The sequence below is a fragment of the Emydura macquarii genome, unplaced genomic scaffold (genome assembly GCF_026122565.2).
Source record: "Emydura macquarii macquarii isolate MOO-44397 ecotype Brisbane River unplaced genomic scaffold, CSIRO-AGI_Emac_v2 contig_1477, whole genome shotgun sequence".
NCBI lineage: Eukaryota > Metazoa > Chordata > Testudines > Chelidae > Emydura > Emydura macquarii.
The window spans coordinates 11,252,536-11,272,511 of NW_027131614.1; the positions used below are offsets into that span (position 1 = coordinate 11,252,536).

Consider the following 19,976-nt stretch of genomic DNA (forward strand, 5'->3'; position numbering starts at 1 on the left):
CCGGCCGGGTGAGGGGCGGGGCGCAGAGAGGCTTCTGCGGGAGTCGGGCTGCGTGGGTGTAGCCTGCCGCTGCCCTCCCCCTGCCCCTGAGGCGGTGCCCTGCCCCGCCCCTCCCTCAGGGGTGAGTAACAGGCTCTTTCTTCGGTAGGACGTCCCCTAATGGGATTCTGCGCTTCTCCCGCCCCGCCTGTCGCTGTGGCCGGGAGGCAGCGGCCATGCAGCAGCCTGCATGCACGGCGGTGGTGTGCCGGTCCCTGGACTCCCGCCCCCCATGCCGCTTGTCACGGGGAGCCGCTGGCCGCAGGCGGAGACGCACGTGCTCTTGACCGTGTGTCCCGCACCTGCCCATGAGTGCACAGGAGTCGCTGCACGTGGGCGTCTTGCACCGTGGCATCGCCTATGCTTGCAGCTTTTTCTACCAGAGTCACCGGAGCGGCTGGAGACGGGCTCGCTCACGTGTGTGGATCATTGCCCACGTTAGGGACCTGGAAATTATTGCACGAGTTGTTTGTATGGCAGCGGCAGCTGCCGAGTTGAGCTGATGCCCTCCCCCCGCCGCTCCCCCCTTCTTTCTCTCTTTCAGTCTGTCTTCACCGGTTGCACAAAGCTGAGCAGGACAGAAAAACAAAAGAGGAGCTGACACGTAAAGGACGGCAGTTACTCTCCCAGCTGGCGACACACGCCAGCATATTTCACTCGCCTTACACAGAATGTGTGTGCGACATGTCTGTGTTTGCACGTGTTCTGCATCTGAGCTAGATGTTTGTGCCTATGCATGTAGCCCGTGCATGCAGTTACAGCTGCCTTAGCTCTTTGTGCCTGTGTATGCACCGAGTGCATCTGTGTGTGTTGTGAGAGCCCTATTTGCTCTTCTGCGTGTTGCATGTGTGCCTCAGACGGGTGTCTAGAGAGAGCTGCTTGCGTTCCTGAATCTCTTTGTTCTTGAATCCCCTTTTCTTTTCCTTGTTTTGCGAATAGCGTTCGCGGTTTCCAAGTCTCAGTTGATCAGAGAGCTAGGGCTGGCGAACTCAATGTGGGATGCAGACAGTCTGCAATGTCCCTGATCTTTGTAATTGAATATTTATTCCAGTGTGTTTATTTTTAGTACTGAAAATAAAGGAGTTGGTATGTTGACCTTTTGCTGGTGCATTTGGCTGTAAATAACAGGATCTCTCTGTGAATGAGACACACATACATACATACCTGTATATATGCCTATACATGCTCTTGTACAAATATCCGTACTTTTGTTTTCACAAAGAACATAAACTGAGTGTGCAGATGTCTCGCAATTCTTCTATGGGAGCAATCCAGTAGGGGGTGGGACATGTTTATAATTAGTTCCCTCAGATAAAATGAATGAGTCATAATTGAGAGGTTAACTGAGACCATCACAAGAGAGACGCTTTAGGCTGGACAGAATCGAAGGGAGTATGTGTTTGTGTGAGGGGCGGGGGGGAAGCGATTGCTGGGAAAGGGTCTCAGACGTCCTGCTTTTATTGTTCAGGAGCAGAGAGGGAGCTTGGCAACAGAGCCCCTCATGTTCTTTCTAGCCTCGGGCTGCAGTTGGGAACTAGTGCCGGGCGAAGCAGGACAAAAGCAGCACGCTGACCTTCTGCTTGATCTCTCTGCATTACAGATTGGCAGATTTGCCATCAGGAGGTTTTAGACTGGATTCGTGCCGACTGCCTCTTCCTATTTGCAGGCTGCAGCAGGGAGGCGAAGATGCAGACGACCAAAGGTTCTCCCCCCACCCGGCTGGGCTGTACCCTACCTTGCACCCTGGCACTTTTTCATTGTTAAATGCAACCCATTAATCCACATGGGAAATGTTCCAGCAGAAGTATCGAGGCACCATCTAAGCTGTTCATAGCTCGGCTACTAGGAGGACAATCGGGTCCATAAGAAGCGCTCAGAGGGATGGAGCCACAAAGGACACTGCTAGACACATGCTCTGAAACATCGCTGTGACACGGTTAGTTGTGTGTTGGAGCTGGGCAGTAAATCCACGGGGAATCTATTACACATCCGTGGGTTCACAAATTAAATGACACTGGAGGCTTGAACTGAACTAAACCATGTGTCCAATCGTGTTTTTTTTAACTTAATCCAAACCAGAGTTGCTGCCAGCATGGCGTCGGGGACGATAACAAAGCAGCAGCTGAACCCTTTCTCCCCCAGGGAACAGCAGCCGGAGGATCAAGTGGAGAGCTTCAGGTCCAAGAGTTTGCCGGCTCTGAGCAGGTCTGCCCCTCGGATTACCACCACACAAAACCAGGCAAAACGGAGCTTCTTGCACAGTTTCCAAGGGAGGGCTGACCTGAGATGTGGCCTTGATGCTGACAAATCAGCTCACAGGAATGGTGCAGCTACTGCTGCTTCTTGTGGGACTGTGTTTTCTTTCACAGCCTCCAGCTTTTCAGGGATCGGGAGTTTCACTGAGAGGACTGACTGTAATAACTTTGTTGGCACAAGCAAAGGGGTTTCCCCAGCTTCCACGCTGCTGGCTGTCCCAGGTAGAAGGTGTCTCAGCGTGGTGTTGACAGATTCCCGTTTCTTCTTGGTCTGCATGTGCTTTCTGACCTTCATTCAGTCCTTAATGGTCTCTGGGTATCTGAGCAGTGTTATTACCACCATTGAGAGGAGGTACAGTTTGAAGAGCTCTGAGTCTGGGCTGCTGGTCAGCTGTTTTGATATTGGTAGTCTGGTGGTGGTGGTGTTCATCAGTTACTTTGGGGGGCGTGGGCGGAGGCCGCTGTGGCTTGCCGTAGGTGGGTTTTTCATCGCTCTTGGCGCTGCACTTTTTTCTTTACCTCATTTCATCTCTCCATCCTATCAGATCCAAGAACTGAACTCTTCCCTCTCTAACGAGGGCTTGTGTGTGACTGGCAATCATACCGCTAAAGACCAGTTGGAGTCACCGGCCTGTGTCAAGGACTCAGGTGGAAATGATCACTCCCTCTATGTAGCTTTATTCATTTGTGCCCAAATTCTCATTGGCATGGGCTCCACACCCATCTATACGTTGGGACCAACCTACTTAGATGACAATGTCAAGAAAGAAAATGCATCACTGTACCTAGGTAAGGCATCTTAGTAAAAAGTAACTGTAAGCCCTTTAAAGGGACACCATTGGCTCAAAAACTAATCATTTTAAAAACATGAATTAGTTCCAGGTATTACACCTGCCCCTGAGTTTGTAGTGTAATAGTGACATTTTTTAATTTATTTTTTTTCTCTCCCCTGCTGCTATTGACCGACTCTCTTAATCAGTTAGATAGTTTCACTAGTTTTTGAGAAACCATGAAGCTGACTACGTACATATGCTCTCAAATGTACATAGGGTCTTTTTCTATAATCTTTGCCAGTGATAGTAATTTTTGATATTACAAATAACAATGGTAGGTAACAGTTTTTCAGAAAGAATGTTCTTTTACTTTTTACAGGTTCCCCTTAAGTAATCTTTGATAATAATGAAGCCTTGTATTTTCAAACCTCAGCTAACGTGCTTTTACCATAGTCATAACATTTTGTGAATACTTTGGAAGAGATGTCATGTATGAATAACATACTTTATTTTCCTAACATTTATTTATCCTTGTTTAGAAAGGTATTTTGGCACTCATCACTAACTCATCTGAAAACTTTACGTAATTTAAAAAACATCAGTAAAATAATGGCAAATAATCAACCCCCAGGGACACATCACAAAATTAAACAGCACTCCCCAATCTCAACTGTTAAATTGATCCATAAGTCAACTAAAAACTTGACCAGAAATGCATGTCAGGCTGTCCCCCGATGTTCTCTAACCTCAGACTTTGGTGGACAACTGGTGGGAGGTGTTGGGTCACCCACAGAGAACAAATGACACCTGGCCCTTGGTAGTTTAACCCTGAGATAGCAAGAGAGACCTAGTGGATAGTAATTCCAATAATGGGAGGCAGGTGATCTCTCAGATAATTGAATCCCAGAACAGTTAAGTTTTTAGAGATCATGACTAGGACCCGCTTATGTGGTAGGCAGTTCACTGGTTTCCAAGTTTACATTAGTGTTTTTGTGTTATCCTGTATGAAATGAAGCTTACTTACATTGTACTGTATTATTGTAAAGGAAAGCAGAGGCTCTGGGAGGGATTGAGAGGGTTACTAAATGGTTTTGGATGCTCATTATTACTGTTTTTATAGAGTTATTATTATTGACCTTAAATTATTTTGCCCTCAAGATAATCTTAAAAGCAATAGTTCTGTGGAAAATGGGCATTCATGAATGAAACATGTCTAATGAAGTGAGAAGGTGTGCATGTAATTACTATATTCAAGGTCACATGGGGAAGGCCCTAGGATCAGTATTTAGTTTCCTTTTGACCTATTCATCAGCAATTTGACTGTGCCCTGAACCATTTTTTAAGCTAGTTCTCTAGGCAGTGTCTTTAAAAAATCTAAGGCATTTTGGGCAGTGCTAGTTTTCAAAAAAGACCTAGTATATTTTATGGGAGTCACAAATCATCATAGTGAAATATTGAGTAGGCAACAGAGTATCTTCCCTTTTCCTCCTCCTCCCCTCTGGTTAATTGGTGTTGATGTGAAAATGTAAAATAGCATAGAGTGAGCTTTCTTGGTGTTTAGAAGCCAGGTAAGCAATTAGTAACCATAGCTTAGAGTGGCAGAGAAAAGGGTTTGAATCTTTTGCAGAAAGGAGAGAGTTCTGTGTCAGGCAAAAAAGCAAAGGGACAGTCTTGAGAAAAGCCAATCAGAGAAGGGGAGAGGGATGTTGCTAAATATGGGGAATTGGAGGCAAAAGTGATGAACAGTGTGAAGGGAAAAGTCTGGGTCCTGGGCAGAGAGGCAAGCAAGATCAGGGTCCTGAAATTGTGTGTTTGTAGTCAAAGTGCTCTTAGCAGACTACATTGAAATAAAAAATACAATGAAAATCAAGGTATTAAAAGACTGCCTTTTAGATTGACAAAGCAAAAGGGAGTTGGAGATGTATGAAGAAATGGATGTGAGCCTGAAGTTATGGGATTAATTTTGTTCTGATTTATCCTGACTATCACCGCATTGACTTCAGATTCTTTGCTACAGATGCACAACTCATAAAAAGGTTTATTTTATTTAGATGTTTAAATTTTAATTTAGGCACCCACATTTGAGCAATTTAGCCTATGAATCCATCTGTAGAAGGGGTCACAGGGAGAAAAATTTAAATGAATACAATATAACCCCTAAAATTGCTAGAGTAGTTTTGCTGTTCATAAAAATATCATAGGTTTATAATCCAATATCTCAGATCCTTTCAGGGCTATAAGCAAGTTTTGTTTTTCTTTGGAAATCTGGGCATTGCCTCTTTTCAGCAGTGTAAAGCTCTGTGGGATTGAATAATATATTGGACCTTCAAAACTGCCACTTGCTCAGGACTGAATGTTACACATCCTGGGGTTTAGATCAGAGGTATTTTGTGGGTAAATTCCATCTTTGGAGAAAAGAGAGAAAACATTTTTCTGGCACGTTGATTTAAATAAACAAGGCTGTTTGAAACTTGCTCAGAAGTTTGAACTGTTAGAAGTCCTGATGATGAGACGGATTAGTGGGCAGAGGGCAGGCAAGGTAGTTAACGGTGAAGAATAAATGCGTTTATCACATGGCTCTGCAATTTAGTAACATGGGATTACCATCTTATCTGTGGCATATAATACTCAATTTTCAGTTCAACGAGACTTTGTCAGGACAAGCTAAACAAGTGTTACTGAAGTATAAAACGTGTGTGGGTTTGTGTGCATGCAGGCACATGAAAACAGAGAGAAAGAGATAGCGTCATGGAAGCTGAGAGATGTTCTGAAGAGAAAAAAACAATGAAAAGAAAGCTGATGCTTAGTAAAGTGTATTTCAGTGAGAAGAGTCTGAGTTTGTTTTTTAAAAAAAAATGTCTTTCATATCTCACAATATAAATACATTGACATAGGCAATTGAACTTGTACGGCTTCTGAGTATTTTCTTCTGAAAAATTATATTTTTAAGAACATAAGTGGCCATACTGGGTCAGACCAATGGTCCATCTAGCCTAGTACTCTGTCTTCCGTGGGTGGCCAATGCTAGGTGTTTCAGAGGGAATAAATAGAACAGATAATCATCAAGTGATCCATCCTATCAGTCATTCCCAGCCTTTGGCAAACAGCAACCCCTGCCTATCCTGGCTAATAGCCATTGATGGACCTGTCTTCCATGAACTTATCTAATTCTTTTTTGAATCCTGTTGTAGTCTTGGCCTTCACAACGTCCTCTGACAAGGAGATCCACAGGTTGACTGTGCATTGTGTGAAGAAATACTTCCTTTTGTTCGTTTTAAACCTGTTGCCTATTAATTTCATTTGGTGACCCCTAGTTTTTGTGTTATGAGAAGGAGTAAATAACACTTCCTTTTTTACTTTCTCCATGCCAGTCATGATTTTATAGACCTCTATCATATCCCCCCCTTTAGTCATCTCTTTTCCACGCTGAAAAGTCCCAGTCTTATTAATCTCTCCTCATATGGAAACCTTTCCATACCCCTAACCATTTTAGTTGCCCTTGTCTGTACCTTTTCAAGTTCCAATATATCTTTTTTGAGATGGGGCAACCAGATCTGCACGTAGTATTCAAGATGTGGGCGTACCATAGATTTATAAAGGCGATATGATATTTTATCTCCTATTATCTATCTCTTTCCTAATGATTCCCAACAGTCTGTTAGCTTTTTTGACTGTTGCTGCACATTGAGTGGATGTTTTCAAAGAACTATCCACAATGACTCCAAATCTCTTTCTCGAGTGGTAACAGCTAATTTAGACCACATCATTTTATATGTATATTTGGGATTATGTTTTTCAATTGTATTACTTTGAATTTATCAACTTTGAATGTCATCTACCATTTTGTTGCCCAGTCACCCAGTTTTGTGAGATCCCTTTGTAACTCTTCACAGTCTGCTTTGGACTTAATTATCTTGAGTTGTTTTGTATCCTCTGCAAATTTTGCCACCTCACTGCTTACTCCTTTTTCCAGATCATTTATGAATATGTTGAACTGTACTGGTCCCAGTACAGACTCCTAGGGGACACCACTGTTTACCTCTCTCCATTCTGAAAACTGACCATTTATTTCTACCCTTTGTTTCCTATCTTTTAACCAGTTACCGATCCAGCAGAGACATTACCTCTTATCCCATGATCGCTTACTTTGCTTAAGAGCCTTTGGTGAGGGACCTTGTCAAGACTTTCTGAAAATCTAAGTACACTATATTAACTGGATCACCCTTGTCCACATGCTTGTTTTCCCCGTCAAAGAATTCTAATAGGTTGGTGAGGCATGATTTCCCTTTACAAAAACTATGTTGACTCTTCCCCAGCAAATTGTATTCATCTATGTGTCTGACAATTCTGATCTTTACTATAGTTTCACCCAATTTGCTTGGTAGTGAAATTAGGTTTACTGGGCTATAATTGCTGGGATCGCCTCTGGAGCCTTTTTAAAAAAAATTGGTGTCATATTAGCTATCCTCCAGGCATCTGGTACAGAAGCTGATTTGAATGATAGGATGCATACCACAGTTAGTAGTTCTGCAACTTCACATGTGAGTTTCTTCAGAACACTTGGGTGAATACCATTTGGTCCTGGTGACTTATTAGTGTTTAATTTATGTTTATTCCAAAACCTCCTCTACTGACACCTCAATCTGGGACAATTCCTCTGATTTGTCACCTAAAAAGAATGGTTCAGGTTTGGGAATCTCCCTCATATCCTCAGCAGTGAAGACTAATGCAAAGAACTCATTTAGTTTCTCGGCAATAGCCTTATCTCCCTTGAGTGCTCCTTTAGCATCTCGATTGTTTAGCAGGCTTCCTGTTCCTGATGTACTTAAATTTTTTTTTCTGTTACTTTTTGAGTTTTTTGACTAGCTGTTCTTTAAATTCTTTTTTGACCTTCCTAATTATATTTTTACACTTTACTTGCTAGAGTTAATGCTCCTTTCTATTTTCCTCAATGGGATTTAACTTCTGCTTTTTAAAGGATGCCTTCTTGCCTCTAACTGCTTCTTCTACTTTGTTGTTTAGCTTAGCCCCGGTGGCACTTTTTTGGGCCTTTTACTATGTTTTTTAATTTGGGGGTATATATTTAAATTGAGTTTCTGTTATATAGTGTCTTTAAAAAGTTTCCATGCAGCTTGCAGGGATTTCACTTCTGGCACTTTACCTTTTCATTTCTGTTTAACTAACTTCCTCATTTTTGTGTAGTTCTCCTTTCTGAAATTAAATGCTACTGTGGTGAGCTGCTTTGGTGTTTCCTTCCCAAAGGGATGTTACATTTTATTATCTTATGGTCACTATTACCAAGCGGTTCAGCTATTCACCCCTTGGACCAGATCCTGTGCTCCACTAAGGACTAAATCAAGATTTGTCTCTCCTCTTGTGGGTTCCAGGACTAGTTGCTCCAAGATGCAGTCATTTAAGGTGTTAAGTTATCTCTGCATCATGTCCTGAGGTGACATGTACCTAGTCAATAGGGGGATAGTTCAAATCCCCCATTATTGTTGTTTTTTTATTTTTATAGCCTCTTTAAAGTCCCTGAGCATTTCACAGTCACTATCAGCAACCTTGTCAGGTGGTTGGTAGTATATCCCTGCTACTATATTCTTATTATTCAAGCATGGAATTGCTATCCATAGAGATTCTATGGCACAGTTTGGTTCATTTAAGATTTTTATTTCATTTGACTCTATGCTTTCTTTCACATATAGTGCCATCCCTCACAGTACAACCTATTCCGTCCTTCTGATATATTTTGTACCCTGATTGTGTCCCATTGATTATCTTCATTCCACCAAGTTTCTGCAATGTCTATTATATCAGTATCCTCATTTTATATGAGGCACTCAAGTTCACCCATCTTAGTATTTAGACTTCTAGCTTTTGCATATAAGTACTTAAACAATGTCACTTTTTAGCTGTCTGCCATTATGTGATGTAAGTGAATGGGAGTCTTTTTCATTTGACTGTTTCTCATCAGATCCTACCTATATTTTATCTTCTTCCATTTTCTCCTCCTTACTAGGATACAGAGAATCTCCATTAATAGATCCTCCCCTAAGGGATATCTTTGTCCAAACCACATGCTCCTCTGCACGTGTTGGCTATGGGATTGTTTAAAAACTGTTCTATGGCCTTTTTAATTTTACGTACCAGCAATCCGGTTCCATTTTGATTTAGATAGAGCCCATCATTCCTGCATAGGCTCCCCCTTTCCCAAAAGGTTTCCCACTTCCTGATAAATCTGAACCACTCCTTCCTACACCATTGTCTCAACCATGCATTGAGTTCTGCCTGTCTAACTGGCCTGTCTAACTGGTCCTTGTGTGGAACTGGAAGCATTTCAGAGACTGCTATCATGGAGGTCTTGGACTTCAATTTCTTACCTAGCTGCCTAAATTTGGCATCCAGGACCTCTCTCCCATCCTTCTCTATGTCCCTGGTACCGACATGTACCATGATCACTGGCTTCTCCCCAGCACTAGACATAAGTCTGTCTAGCTATTTCGAGAGATCTGCAACCTTCACATCGGGCAGGCAAGATTCTCCCAGTCATCACAAACCCAGCCATCTATGTTTTTAATGATCGAGTCCCCCATTACTATTATCTGAGTTTTCTTAATAACTGGAGTTCCCTCCCCCGGAGAGGTATCCTCAGTGCGAGAGGATACATGACATCATCTGGAAGGAGGGTCCCAACTATGGGATTGTTTCCCTCCACTCCAGTTTGATGTTCTCCTTCCCTGAGACTTTCATCCTCCTCAACAGTACAGAGGCTGTCATACCCGGGGGTGGGACCGTTCTACTGTGTCCCAGAAAATCTGGTCTATGTACCTCTCTGTCTCCCTTAGCTCCCCTCAGTTTCTTAATTGATACTTTTTTGTTTACAAACATACAACTTTTAAAAAGTTCTGCAAAACCTTAGAGCTTAAAACTTCTTACAACCCTTTAAGGCTTGCCCATTTTTACACTAATTGTAGTTCTGTAATGCCCCTGCAGATCACTAATCCCGATTCTATGAAAACTCACCTTATGTGGCTGTGGAAGCTATTTTATTTATTTCTAAATTAATCCAGCTCACGGCTTGAGTGGCAATAGCATATCCTCTTAAGCATAGGCATGCAAGCCCAGGGTGGACAGCTGTTTTAACATTCCTGGCTGGAAGTCCTGCTCTCAGAAAACACATTTGATGCTTATACATAGTCTCTTGGCTGCCTACACTTCAGCCCATCTGTCAGGATGGCACTGTGCCAATTTACAAGGTGGTATGTCATTTTTATTAAGACAAAGGTGCCAAGCAGTAATGTGTTTACTTGGGCAGTCTGCACAGTGCTGTAAATACCCTTCTTGCATTTAAAAAAAAAAAAAAAAGTTTCTTCTCTGTGACAGCAATGCTACATTGTTTCCACATGCTCCTTTTCACCCGTTGATACTTTTGTGCCAACCTATGAATAGTGAGAAAATGTACGATGTGAGATTTGGAGGCCCTTGTGTCTTTCAAAAAGTCATTATTGTGGCAGGCATCTGAGAAATATAAGAAGAACTGGTTCTCTTAGTTACAGAAGAGTCAAAGTAATAGAATCCAAAACAGAAGCAGACAATCAGTGGGTTATTTCAGTACTCCATTCTCTTCATTGTAGGCTCTGTTACTATGAAGCATGTTTGTTTTCAGCAGCCTAATGTATGCAAATTATCCACTAGTGGCCAAATTCTACTCGCTTTTATATCAATGGCAAACTCACACTGACCTCAATGGGAACTGGATTGGGCCTTAACTTTCTTTCTTTCCTCACTCACTCACTGACTGCATCATTCCTGCAAACTGACATATTCTAAAACTGACTCTTGTACTTTAAGTGATTCTAAGGATCCAGTTAGGAATATTTAGTGATGGTGCTCTTGCATGGCTTAAAGAACCATGATTTATGAGCTTACTTGTGGCTCTTGATGATAATTTCTTTCCCAAAAAGATAAGATCTTGAACATTTGAAGGGGAAAATGTTGTTTGGCACTTCAGTTGTAGAATAATTTTTGTAAAACAGGCAACACACTATATAAAAAGAAATTGCTCATTTACACATTCAAGTGTATAATATATTTACTTGGTGAATTTCTGTATGCATGGAAAGCCATTTCCAGTTTTTATTACAAAAGTGTTACATTAATATAGTATATGGCACTGTACATGAGTAATTTTTACTGACATGGCAACTGACATGATAGAAATTAGGGTTTCTTACAAAAATGACTACAGAATCAATATCTTTGTCTGAGACACATTACATTTTCAGATTCCAGAATGCTTTAGGCTGATTATGATGGTGTATGAGGAAAATATGCATAAAACAGTTTAATTTCAGGATAGGGTAGCCTCAGTTTTCAGAACAGAATTACTGTGTATGCAAGGATAAAACATTATGGGTGACTATCTGGAAAATTGGATAAAGCCTGTGTAAATGGGCTTGATAAAGATTGCTGGGATGGGAGCCAAAGGAACAAAATCCTCTCCCTAGCTGTAGGAAGAATGCAAATAATATTTGGACTGATTTAAGAAATGTTTGCATCCTGCCTTTGTTTCATAATGAATCACTGGATTCATAATATCAGTTAGGCCCTCTTAATACTCGTACATCTTACTTTGAAATCTTTGACCTATCAGTATTTCATAGTAAACTGTTGTACGCACCCCTCATATTTTTTCATGAAGTGCATAAAAACACGCTCAGTAAGATCTCTAGTTACGTTTGCAAGCAGATTCACTTCCGCAGGTACAGGAAAAGAGTGCAAATAGCTGCACCTGCACCAGCAGTACCTCTGCCTACTCCCTCTGATGGCTCTACTGGCAGAGGACAGTTTTAAAATTAATCTGGGGCTCTGTAGACGCTGCCCAGGATAAGTGCTGAATGAGCACCTCTCTTTTGAGGCTATGCCGTCAGAGTTGCAGGCAGCTTATACCACTGGATGAGGTGATCTGGAGCTTGGCTAGGGCATTTGGCCTATGTGCTGCATTATTTTTATTAATTTGCATTACCATAGCATAGTTGTGAGGAGGGATTTGAAGGTGGATAATGAGAGAGCTTTGTGGGAAGCACCTCCCAAATGTGTGGGGAAGCATGGGAGAAAGCACAAAAGTGCTTGTTTGAAAATTGTATCCAGTGGACAATGGAGACTGATGTGGTGACTCATCGAAGGTGAGCATAGTGATTGAGAGATGATAGGTACTTTAGGGTGGGGATAGGCTGAGAAAGACCTTGAAAGTGAATACGAGCAGCTTATGTTTGATGCAACAGAGAAGAGGAAGCCCTGACTCCCGACTGGGCTGGAGCCCGGAGTCCTGGCATGCCCTGCAGTCTGGTGAAAAGCCTCTGACAGTCTGGATTTGGATCACAGGCCACCTATTGACTACCCCGGATTTAGACACTCAGCACTGCAGTACAGACCTCTACCAAAATGATCTAAAAGGGTTAACATCAAAGCTGGCAGCTGGCTGTTATCCTCTGAGGACCACCCACTGGAGGAGGAAATATAATGTACTGAAACAATGCACTACATATGCATGAGTAGCCCCGTTTTACAGAGAACATCACTGAGTACTTAGATTTTGCAGAATCTTTCTGTGAGTGTGGCTAACTAGCGAAGACTTAGATTTGCCATACTAGGGAGCTGGGTTCTGTTTGCAGCATGTGAAACGTCTCTGTGGTCATCAGTAGTAAGGGTTGTGAATGCACAGAGTTGTTAATGTTAGTCACAAGAAGAAGTGAGACTTGTACTCATGACCCACTGCTTCCTAGGTCAGTGCACGTTCCTAAGGAAAAGGGCTTTCGTTAAGGGTAGCTATCCAATTTGTTTGTGTGCCACCGGAAGGTTTAATTATATGTATACGGTATGTGGTATTCAGCTGCGGGATGTTGGGTGGTGCAGTGCACCACTGTTTTCAGAATTAGGGGTCTTTGGTTTCATTGTTGTCAGATATGGTAAGCTATAACTTTGATATTCTTGATTAGTGATTGTTCTATTATTTGTTTTGCATATTTTCTCCCTTATGTAAAATTAATAACCTATTTAACACAAACAAAAGACAGAGTTGTACTAAATTCATTAGCCAATTCTGTTGAGACTCTAGGAAGACTCTAGGACCTGCTGATTAGTTTATATTGAATTTTTCTAAGTATTTCTTCATCTATTTTTTATCAGCAGCTATACGTGCAGAGGCCCCAGTATTGCTGCCATTGAAGTCAGTGGCAAAACTCTGACTCTCATTGGAGCAGCAAAAGGGCCACATAATTCCTAGTTGTCTGTACCATTTTCTTTATTTTCATTGTTAAAAACTGAATTTAAGGAAACAATATAGTAACTCAACCATTTTAGAAACTTGTTGATTTCATCTCCCTCCACATTTGTGTTTGGGACAGTTTTCACTAATATTCCTTTTCATCTTGATAAATATTTTAAAAGCATTTCTTATTATACTCAGGAAAGCATGAACTCGTGCCCCTCTTTTTTGCTATTTTAAAAATTTCCTCTGCAAACCATAAGGTTCAGTGTTTTTCTGAAAATTAACTAAAAGTGACATCAACCTATTAAGCGAATGTCTCTTGTGTGTTTGTTGTTTGATTCCAACCTCCTTTCCATTTTCACATTCTTTTTACCTTCAGATTATATGATCAGTTCCTTGGGAGGCTAGAAGGGGTTAAATAGCTCCCCTTCTACCTATCTTAAAGTCTAACAAGTCCTCCCTCTTTTGAGCCCATAAAGTTTAAATTATATATAATCTAAATATCAAGAAAGCTCTTTGGCTAAATTGTGAGTTCTCTGGGGCAGGGACAGTTCTCTGCTTTCTTGTTTGTACAGCACCTAACACAATGTGGTCCAAACGTTTGATTGGGCCCTTTGGCACTACTGTAATACAAATAATAAATAATTCTGTAATGCATTCTAATAACTACTGTTGTAACATTCAAAACTTTTCTCTCTACATTATGGCAAGTCCACTAGTGGGGCTCCAGCATCCGTTGTCGTCTACTAGCTTAATTTTTGTTTGACACTTGAAGTGGGCTCACCAAAGCAAAAGCGTGATCACCTGCTAACTTTAGAATTGGTGGTTGAGTGATTTATGAGCACGGACACCTGCAAATTAAAGGTTCTAGGAGCAAGTCTTTTACGTAGCCAAGAATAATACCACCAAGGACTTTAAAAAACAGTAGTGACAAGCTAAAGCGAATACTCATTATTTTTATGGCCATCCAGTGTAAAAAACAGAAAATCAATATACTGGTTAGTTTTCATCTAGAATGAGCTGAGGGAACTTGCTTTTAACTGGACATTATCATTGTTCCTTCTCTTTAGATCTGATCAACTTCTTTCACCTATTCCTGTTTAGATTAATATTTGAAAACTGGAGCTCCACCGGAGTCAGTTTATGAAGTGCATTAGTGTATCCGAGATAAAGGAGATGGTAAAAATAACTCTCAAGGGAGTTGGAGTGGTTGATAAACTGATACACTCTAGTCACAGTGGTTCCCAACCTGTGGCCCACGGGCCAAAAGTGGCCCACAGGGTCTTTCAAAGTGGCCCGCTGCTCCCCTCCCACTGGCTGCAAAAGGGAGCCACTGCCTAAGGACCCAGGCAGAGCATGTTGCTACAGGGCTAAAAGACCGGTGCAGGCTCCTTGCTGCAGCCAAGGGGACAGGAGATAAGTGCTCCCCTCCCCTTGGCTGTAGCAGGGAGCACGGCAAGGCGCTCTGCCTGGTTCCCTAGGCACTGGGGTCTCTGCTGGAGCTAGGGGGATGAGAGATCAGTGAGGTGGCAGCCTCCTTGCTGAACGCCTTCCATCTGGCTGCAGTGGGGTGGGCTGCTGGCATAGCAGCCAGGACCCACCACGCTTGAAGAAAGGCAGGACTCTCAAAATCCATACCTTCCATTTTCCACTGTGGCAAACAGCCAGCGTCACCCTTGTGGGTCTCACGCTTTTACCCCGTGTAATGGGCCAGGGAGTCACCAGTTACCCCATCTCCCCAGGCTGAACAAGTCTTTTGTCCTTTCCCCTCAGCATGCCCCCAGGGCCAGGGCGGGTACCTTACTGTGGCTCCCTCCTGCCAGCTGGGGCCAAGGGTTGTCTCCTTCTCTGCCCCTCTGGTTGCAGGGGACCACCATCTCCTAGTCTGGGGGAAGTTTCTCCTCCAGCTGCCACAAGCCTTCTGGCAGCTTCCTTCTCCTGTGCTCCCCCCTTTAGGGAAGGCAGGGTTTAAGTACACTGGGACTAGCCCTTCATTGGGTCCAGGTGTCTCTAATTGCCCTGCAATCATCTCTCCTCTGCTTGCAGGAAAAAGGGTTTTTGGCATTCTAGGGCTCACACTCTGGCCCTGGTATGCCCTTTTGAGGCCCTCTGGCCTGACTTTATCACACCACCCACCATGGCTTATCTGCCAGGCCATGTACTTCAGTATGTAGGGACAGTCACTCATCTACCCTAGTGCTTTGTCTGTGAGTGTGACATACTGTGAGTAATTTGTAGGTGTCAAATAGTGAATGTCAAAATGAGCACAGTAGGATCAAAATGTTTACTTTGAATATATAGGGATTTGTAGTACTTAATGGTGTATACGTCAATATGTTTTTTTATGAGCTGATAGACTGGTGGCCCTTCAAGGCTGTAAAAATGATATTTGTGGGCCTCGAGCCAAAAAGATTGGGAACCACTGCTCTAGTGGAATACTGTGTATTAAGCAAGGCTTCATTTGAAAAAAGGGAATGGTAGATAGGAAATCTCTATATATACTATTATCAGACATTTGATGCAAGTTACGGTCTCTATGTATATTTAAAGAGGAATTGTTAAATTAGCCACAAATTTAGTTTTTGTAAAACAAGGTTTATTAAATCTAAGACAAATCAAAAGACTTGCATTTAAAAAAAAATGCTTTTGTTTCACTGAGATTTCCCCTGCTGTGCATTGAACTATTGCAGCAGTACATGAAAACATGAAAGTGAAATTCATTAGTAACTGATGCTAAGCTAGTCTATTTTCAATGTTCAGCCTGAGAAAGATGGAAAAGGCAAACAAAAACACAAAAGTAAATTAGATTTTTAGGCCACATTTTGGCCTCTTTACACTGGTGTGGTGGCATAAAGGGGTAGGAATCCAGGGAGATCTCCCCACTGGGGAATGACCTTGACAGGTGGGGCCGGTGGGGGGGAGGAGGGACATTTCCTCTCTCCTCATTTCCTGGCACAGACGCATTTCCTCTTATCAGTATAGGGCTAGAGGAGCAGTCCTGTATCAACCTCCTGTGCAACCTCTGGCATAAGAGAATGTCAGAGTATAGTTTCCTCAGCTATTCTGGGTTAGTGGAGTAGACTGCTAGTGACCAGTAAGGTTGAGTTAACTCAGAGGAGCCCACGGGGTGCTCTAAATTGCAGGGCCCAGAATTTGGACAGTACAAAGGTGAATCAAACGCATCTTTGCCCTGTTGCCTCCCCTCTGTTGCTACACCTCCTGAGCTACCCTGCTCAGATTTGGGACCATAAACTCCTCTCTGTTTCAATCATTTAAATTACTAGCATCATAGGAAAGGAAATATTTTTTTAAATACAATTTTAAAACCGATAGTAGAAACGAGAGTTCTATAGCACTTTAAAGACTAACCAAATTAATTTCAGCAGGCATAAGCTTTCGTGGGCTTCAGCTCACTTCCTCAGGTGCAGTTGGTAGAAATAATACAGCAAATATTGGCAACATATATAGGAGGCAACACATATATATCCAAAGGCATAGACAACAATAGGGTAGGTGGATAAAAGCCGGGTACTTGAGGTCTACTGACAACCATTGAGTAGGGGGTGAGAATGGGTGATCAGAGCAAATTACTTCTTGTAATGAGAGAGCCATTCCAAATCCCTGTTTAAACCCAGTTTGAATGTGTCAAGTTTGCAGATAATTTCTAACTCAGCAGTTTCTCTTTGGAGTCTGTTTTTGAAGTTTTTTTGTAGAAGTATAGCAACTTTCAGGTCAGAGACAGAGTGTCCTGGGAGATTGAAGTGTTCTTCGATTGGTTTATGGATGTTATTATTTTTTATGTCTGATTTGTGTCCATTTATCCTTTTGCGAAGTGATAGTCCAGTTTGGCCAGTGTACATGGCAGAGGGGCATTGCTGGCACATGATGGCATATATAACATTAGTGGATATATAACATTAGTGGATGTGCAGGTGAATGAGCTCCTTATGGTGTGATTGATGTGGTTAGGACCAGTGATGCTGTCATTAGAGTCGATGTGTGGGCAGAGCTGGCAATGGGGTTTGTTGCAGGGATAGGTTCCTGGATTGGACTTCTTGTAGGGTGTATGGTTGCTGGTGAGTATTTGCTTCAGGTTGGGGGGCTGTCTGTAAGCCAGGATGGGTCTGTCGTCCACTGCCTGAGCGAGAGACGGATCATCTGCTAGGATAGGTTGTAGATCTTTAATGATGTGTTGGAGAGATTTTAACTGGGGACTGATTGTGTTTTTCAGTTGGTTAGTTCCAGTGACTGAAGTGCAAGTTTAATAGTGAACATAAGCTTTTTGTGGTGAAAATAAGTTTAGTAGTAGTTTATAACCCTCCTGTTTTCAAATGTAATATTTCTACTAGTGTAATGAAATATTAAGAATTGTAGATTCTGTCCATGTAGTGAGCAGTTTATATAGGCTTGATTTAATGCAGCTGTCTTGCAAAAGAATTAGTGAGAGTATCCCTTGGGAAATTTATACTCTGGGGAGAATATAGATAATGTGATATTTTTTTGAGTCTTCAGTATGTTGACTTCAGAAAGTCAAGTTCCAGAAGTCAGAAATGTCTTTACTTCAGTAATAATGTTAATATTAAGGAAGTAAATGGGTTTGAGATTGGCTGAAGCAAATCTCTGGTATTTTTTAACCACAAAACTCATTTATCGCACCTTGAATCCAATGACATAAACAGCATTCCTGTTATACAAGATTAGAAAAGACAAGAAATCATAACAGTTGTCGTGACAACGACTTTATTTCCCAGACTTGTTGTTAAGATCTCATTGACGACATCACTCAAGGACTGGATTGTGTTTAGCCACTGCTGAGGGAGGGAGGGAGGGAGAGAGAGGGTACAGGGAGCCTTGCCTCTCACAGGTGCCAAACGTGAGGGGAGTGCTCATGCCCCTGGCTAGTCTGGTGTACAGAGGGTATTGAAGAGGCAGAGGGAAGTAGTGAGGCCACGGCTGTGCCTCTTTTCTTCACCAGTCATGGGAGATGGGTGGCCATGGAGATGAGAGGAGTGTCTGCTGCTCCCTCGTTAAGGCTGCTGAAACTCCTGTGCTTTACAGCAGGCAGCATGAGGCATGATATTTCCCTGACCTTGTATTGCCTTGGTGGAACTCCACCCTTTACAATGTGTTACTGTGGCTTTATGCCACAATTCACTCTTTGTTGAATCATTATTTAATAGAGCTAAACAAAGGAGTAGCCTACAGCATGGAACCCATGTTCTAAAATGGGCTCCTATATTGCACCTGGATCTCTGAGGGCTCCATATTGCTCTGGGATCCATCATTGGCTTCAGTGACTAAATACTTCCATGGAGCAGTAATTATGGAGATGTTGCTGCTGTGTGTGTGCTCCCTTGACCGCAGGAGGAGAAACAAGTAGCGGAGAATGGACGATAACATCCGTATGTTTCCTGCTGTGGCAGCACAGAGAGAAGGCAGGGATCATTGAAGGAGCAATCTCTAAGACATCAGTGCTCCTGCTCTGATGCCACAGATACAAAAGTGTGCTAAGCCCTGATATCCTTCATGTTGGCTCCACACCTTTGCACTCTGCGGTGGGAAGGGAGCAGGGGAAGTTTGCTCGATTTAGTTGTCTATCCTGGCTCAGAATTAGAAGTTTTTGAGGGTCCATTGTGAGAGGTTCTGTGGGGAATAGCTTGAACCTTTACCCCACTGGTGTTTAGAGTCTCTCCAAACAGAAAGCGGATAGCCAGTTCACCTTGAAATACCTACTTGAAGACTAGATGGGACAACTGCCTGTCAAACAGCCCAGACTAGCATTTGTGACAATTAGAAGGAGATCAGCCCTTCTATGTGAAATGAGATCAAACTGATTGCCTAGTCTCTAGGATTAACAGCCAAGGCAGATAGTGGGAAAAGGGCAGGGTGGGGATGATGAGAAGCTGTTAAAGGCTAATGGGGCAGAAACCTTGAGTCTATTTGTTCTTTCCCAGCCCAATGTTAGGATGATACGAATCTACTCACCAGAGACAGATGAAGGAATATACAAAGTACTATAGTTATGAGGCCCTCCAGATTTCCCTGGGCACAATTATATCAGAATCTGGACCACTTTAATAAGTAGTAAGATTTTAAGTAGCGAATGGAATATTTGATTGATTAATGCAAGGAAAAACAGAATAAGGTCATTAACTTTCCCTTCCTCCCAAACCAAAACATAGCATGGTTCAAATACAAAGCCATGTTTTGAAAAAAGCTCATTGTTCTGGTTATGAAGAAGTGGAGAGAAAGAGACGAAATGTAGCTGGAAGAGAAAGACCTACTACAGATACTGCGTAGATTGCTGAATGCTTGTGGTAGGAGGGTTGACATCAGTGAGGTTTATATTAAAAGATAGACATCTTCTTCTGTCTGACAGAAAAAATAAAGAGTAATATATTAGAAATGCTATGAACTCTCTATGTCTCTTTTAATAAAGATATTCAGCCATTCCAGCCCAATTTGGTTGTTCTGGTGGAACCTAGGCTCTGGCCTAAGGGCTGCCCCAAGTTACAGCTGCTACAGGGACTCCTCTAGGGTTTTGTGGTCCCAGCCTCATCCATGGCTTGTCCTGAAACCATCCCCATGCTGGTGGTGTAGAACTAGCTATTATGTCAGTGAAAATGTCTAGATGTTGTG

The 19,976-nt window shown here is 42.4% G+C and overlaps 1 protein-coding gene across 1 annotated transcript in view; it reads left to right on the forward strand.

The window, feature by feature from the left end:
- Nucleotides 1-1,829: 1,829 nt before the first annotated feature.
- The window catches only part of SLCO5A1 (solute carrier organic anion transporter family member 5A1), a 124,175-nt gene continuing 106,028 nt past the window's right edge, over nt 1,830-19,976 (forward strand). The window contains exons 1-2 of the mRNA XM_067553517.1: nt 1,830-1,843; nt 2,119-3,083. Of these exons, the coding sequence (XP_067409618.1) occupies nt 1,830-1,843; nt 2,119-3,083 (979 nt within the window). The remainder of the gene's footprint in view (nt 1,844-2,118; nt 3,084-19,976) is intronic.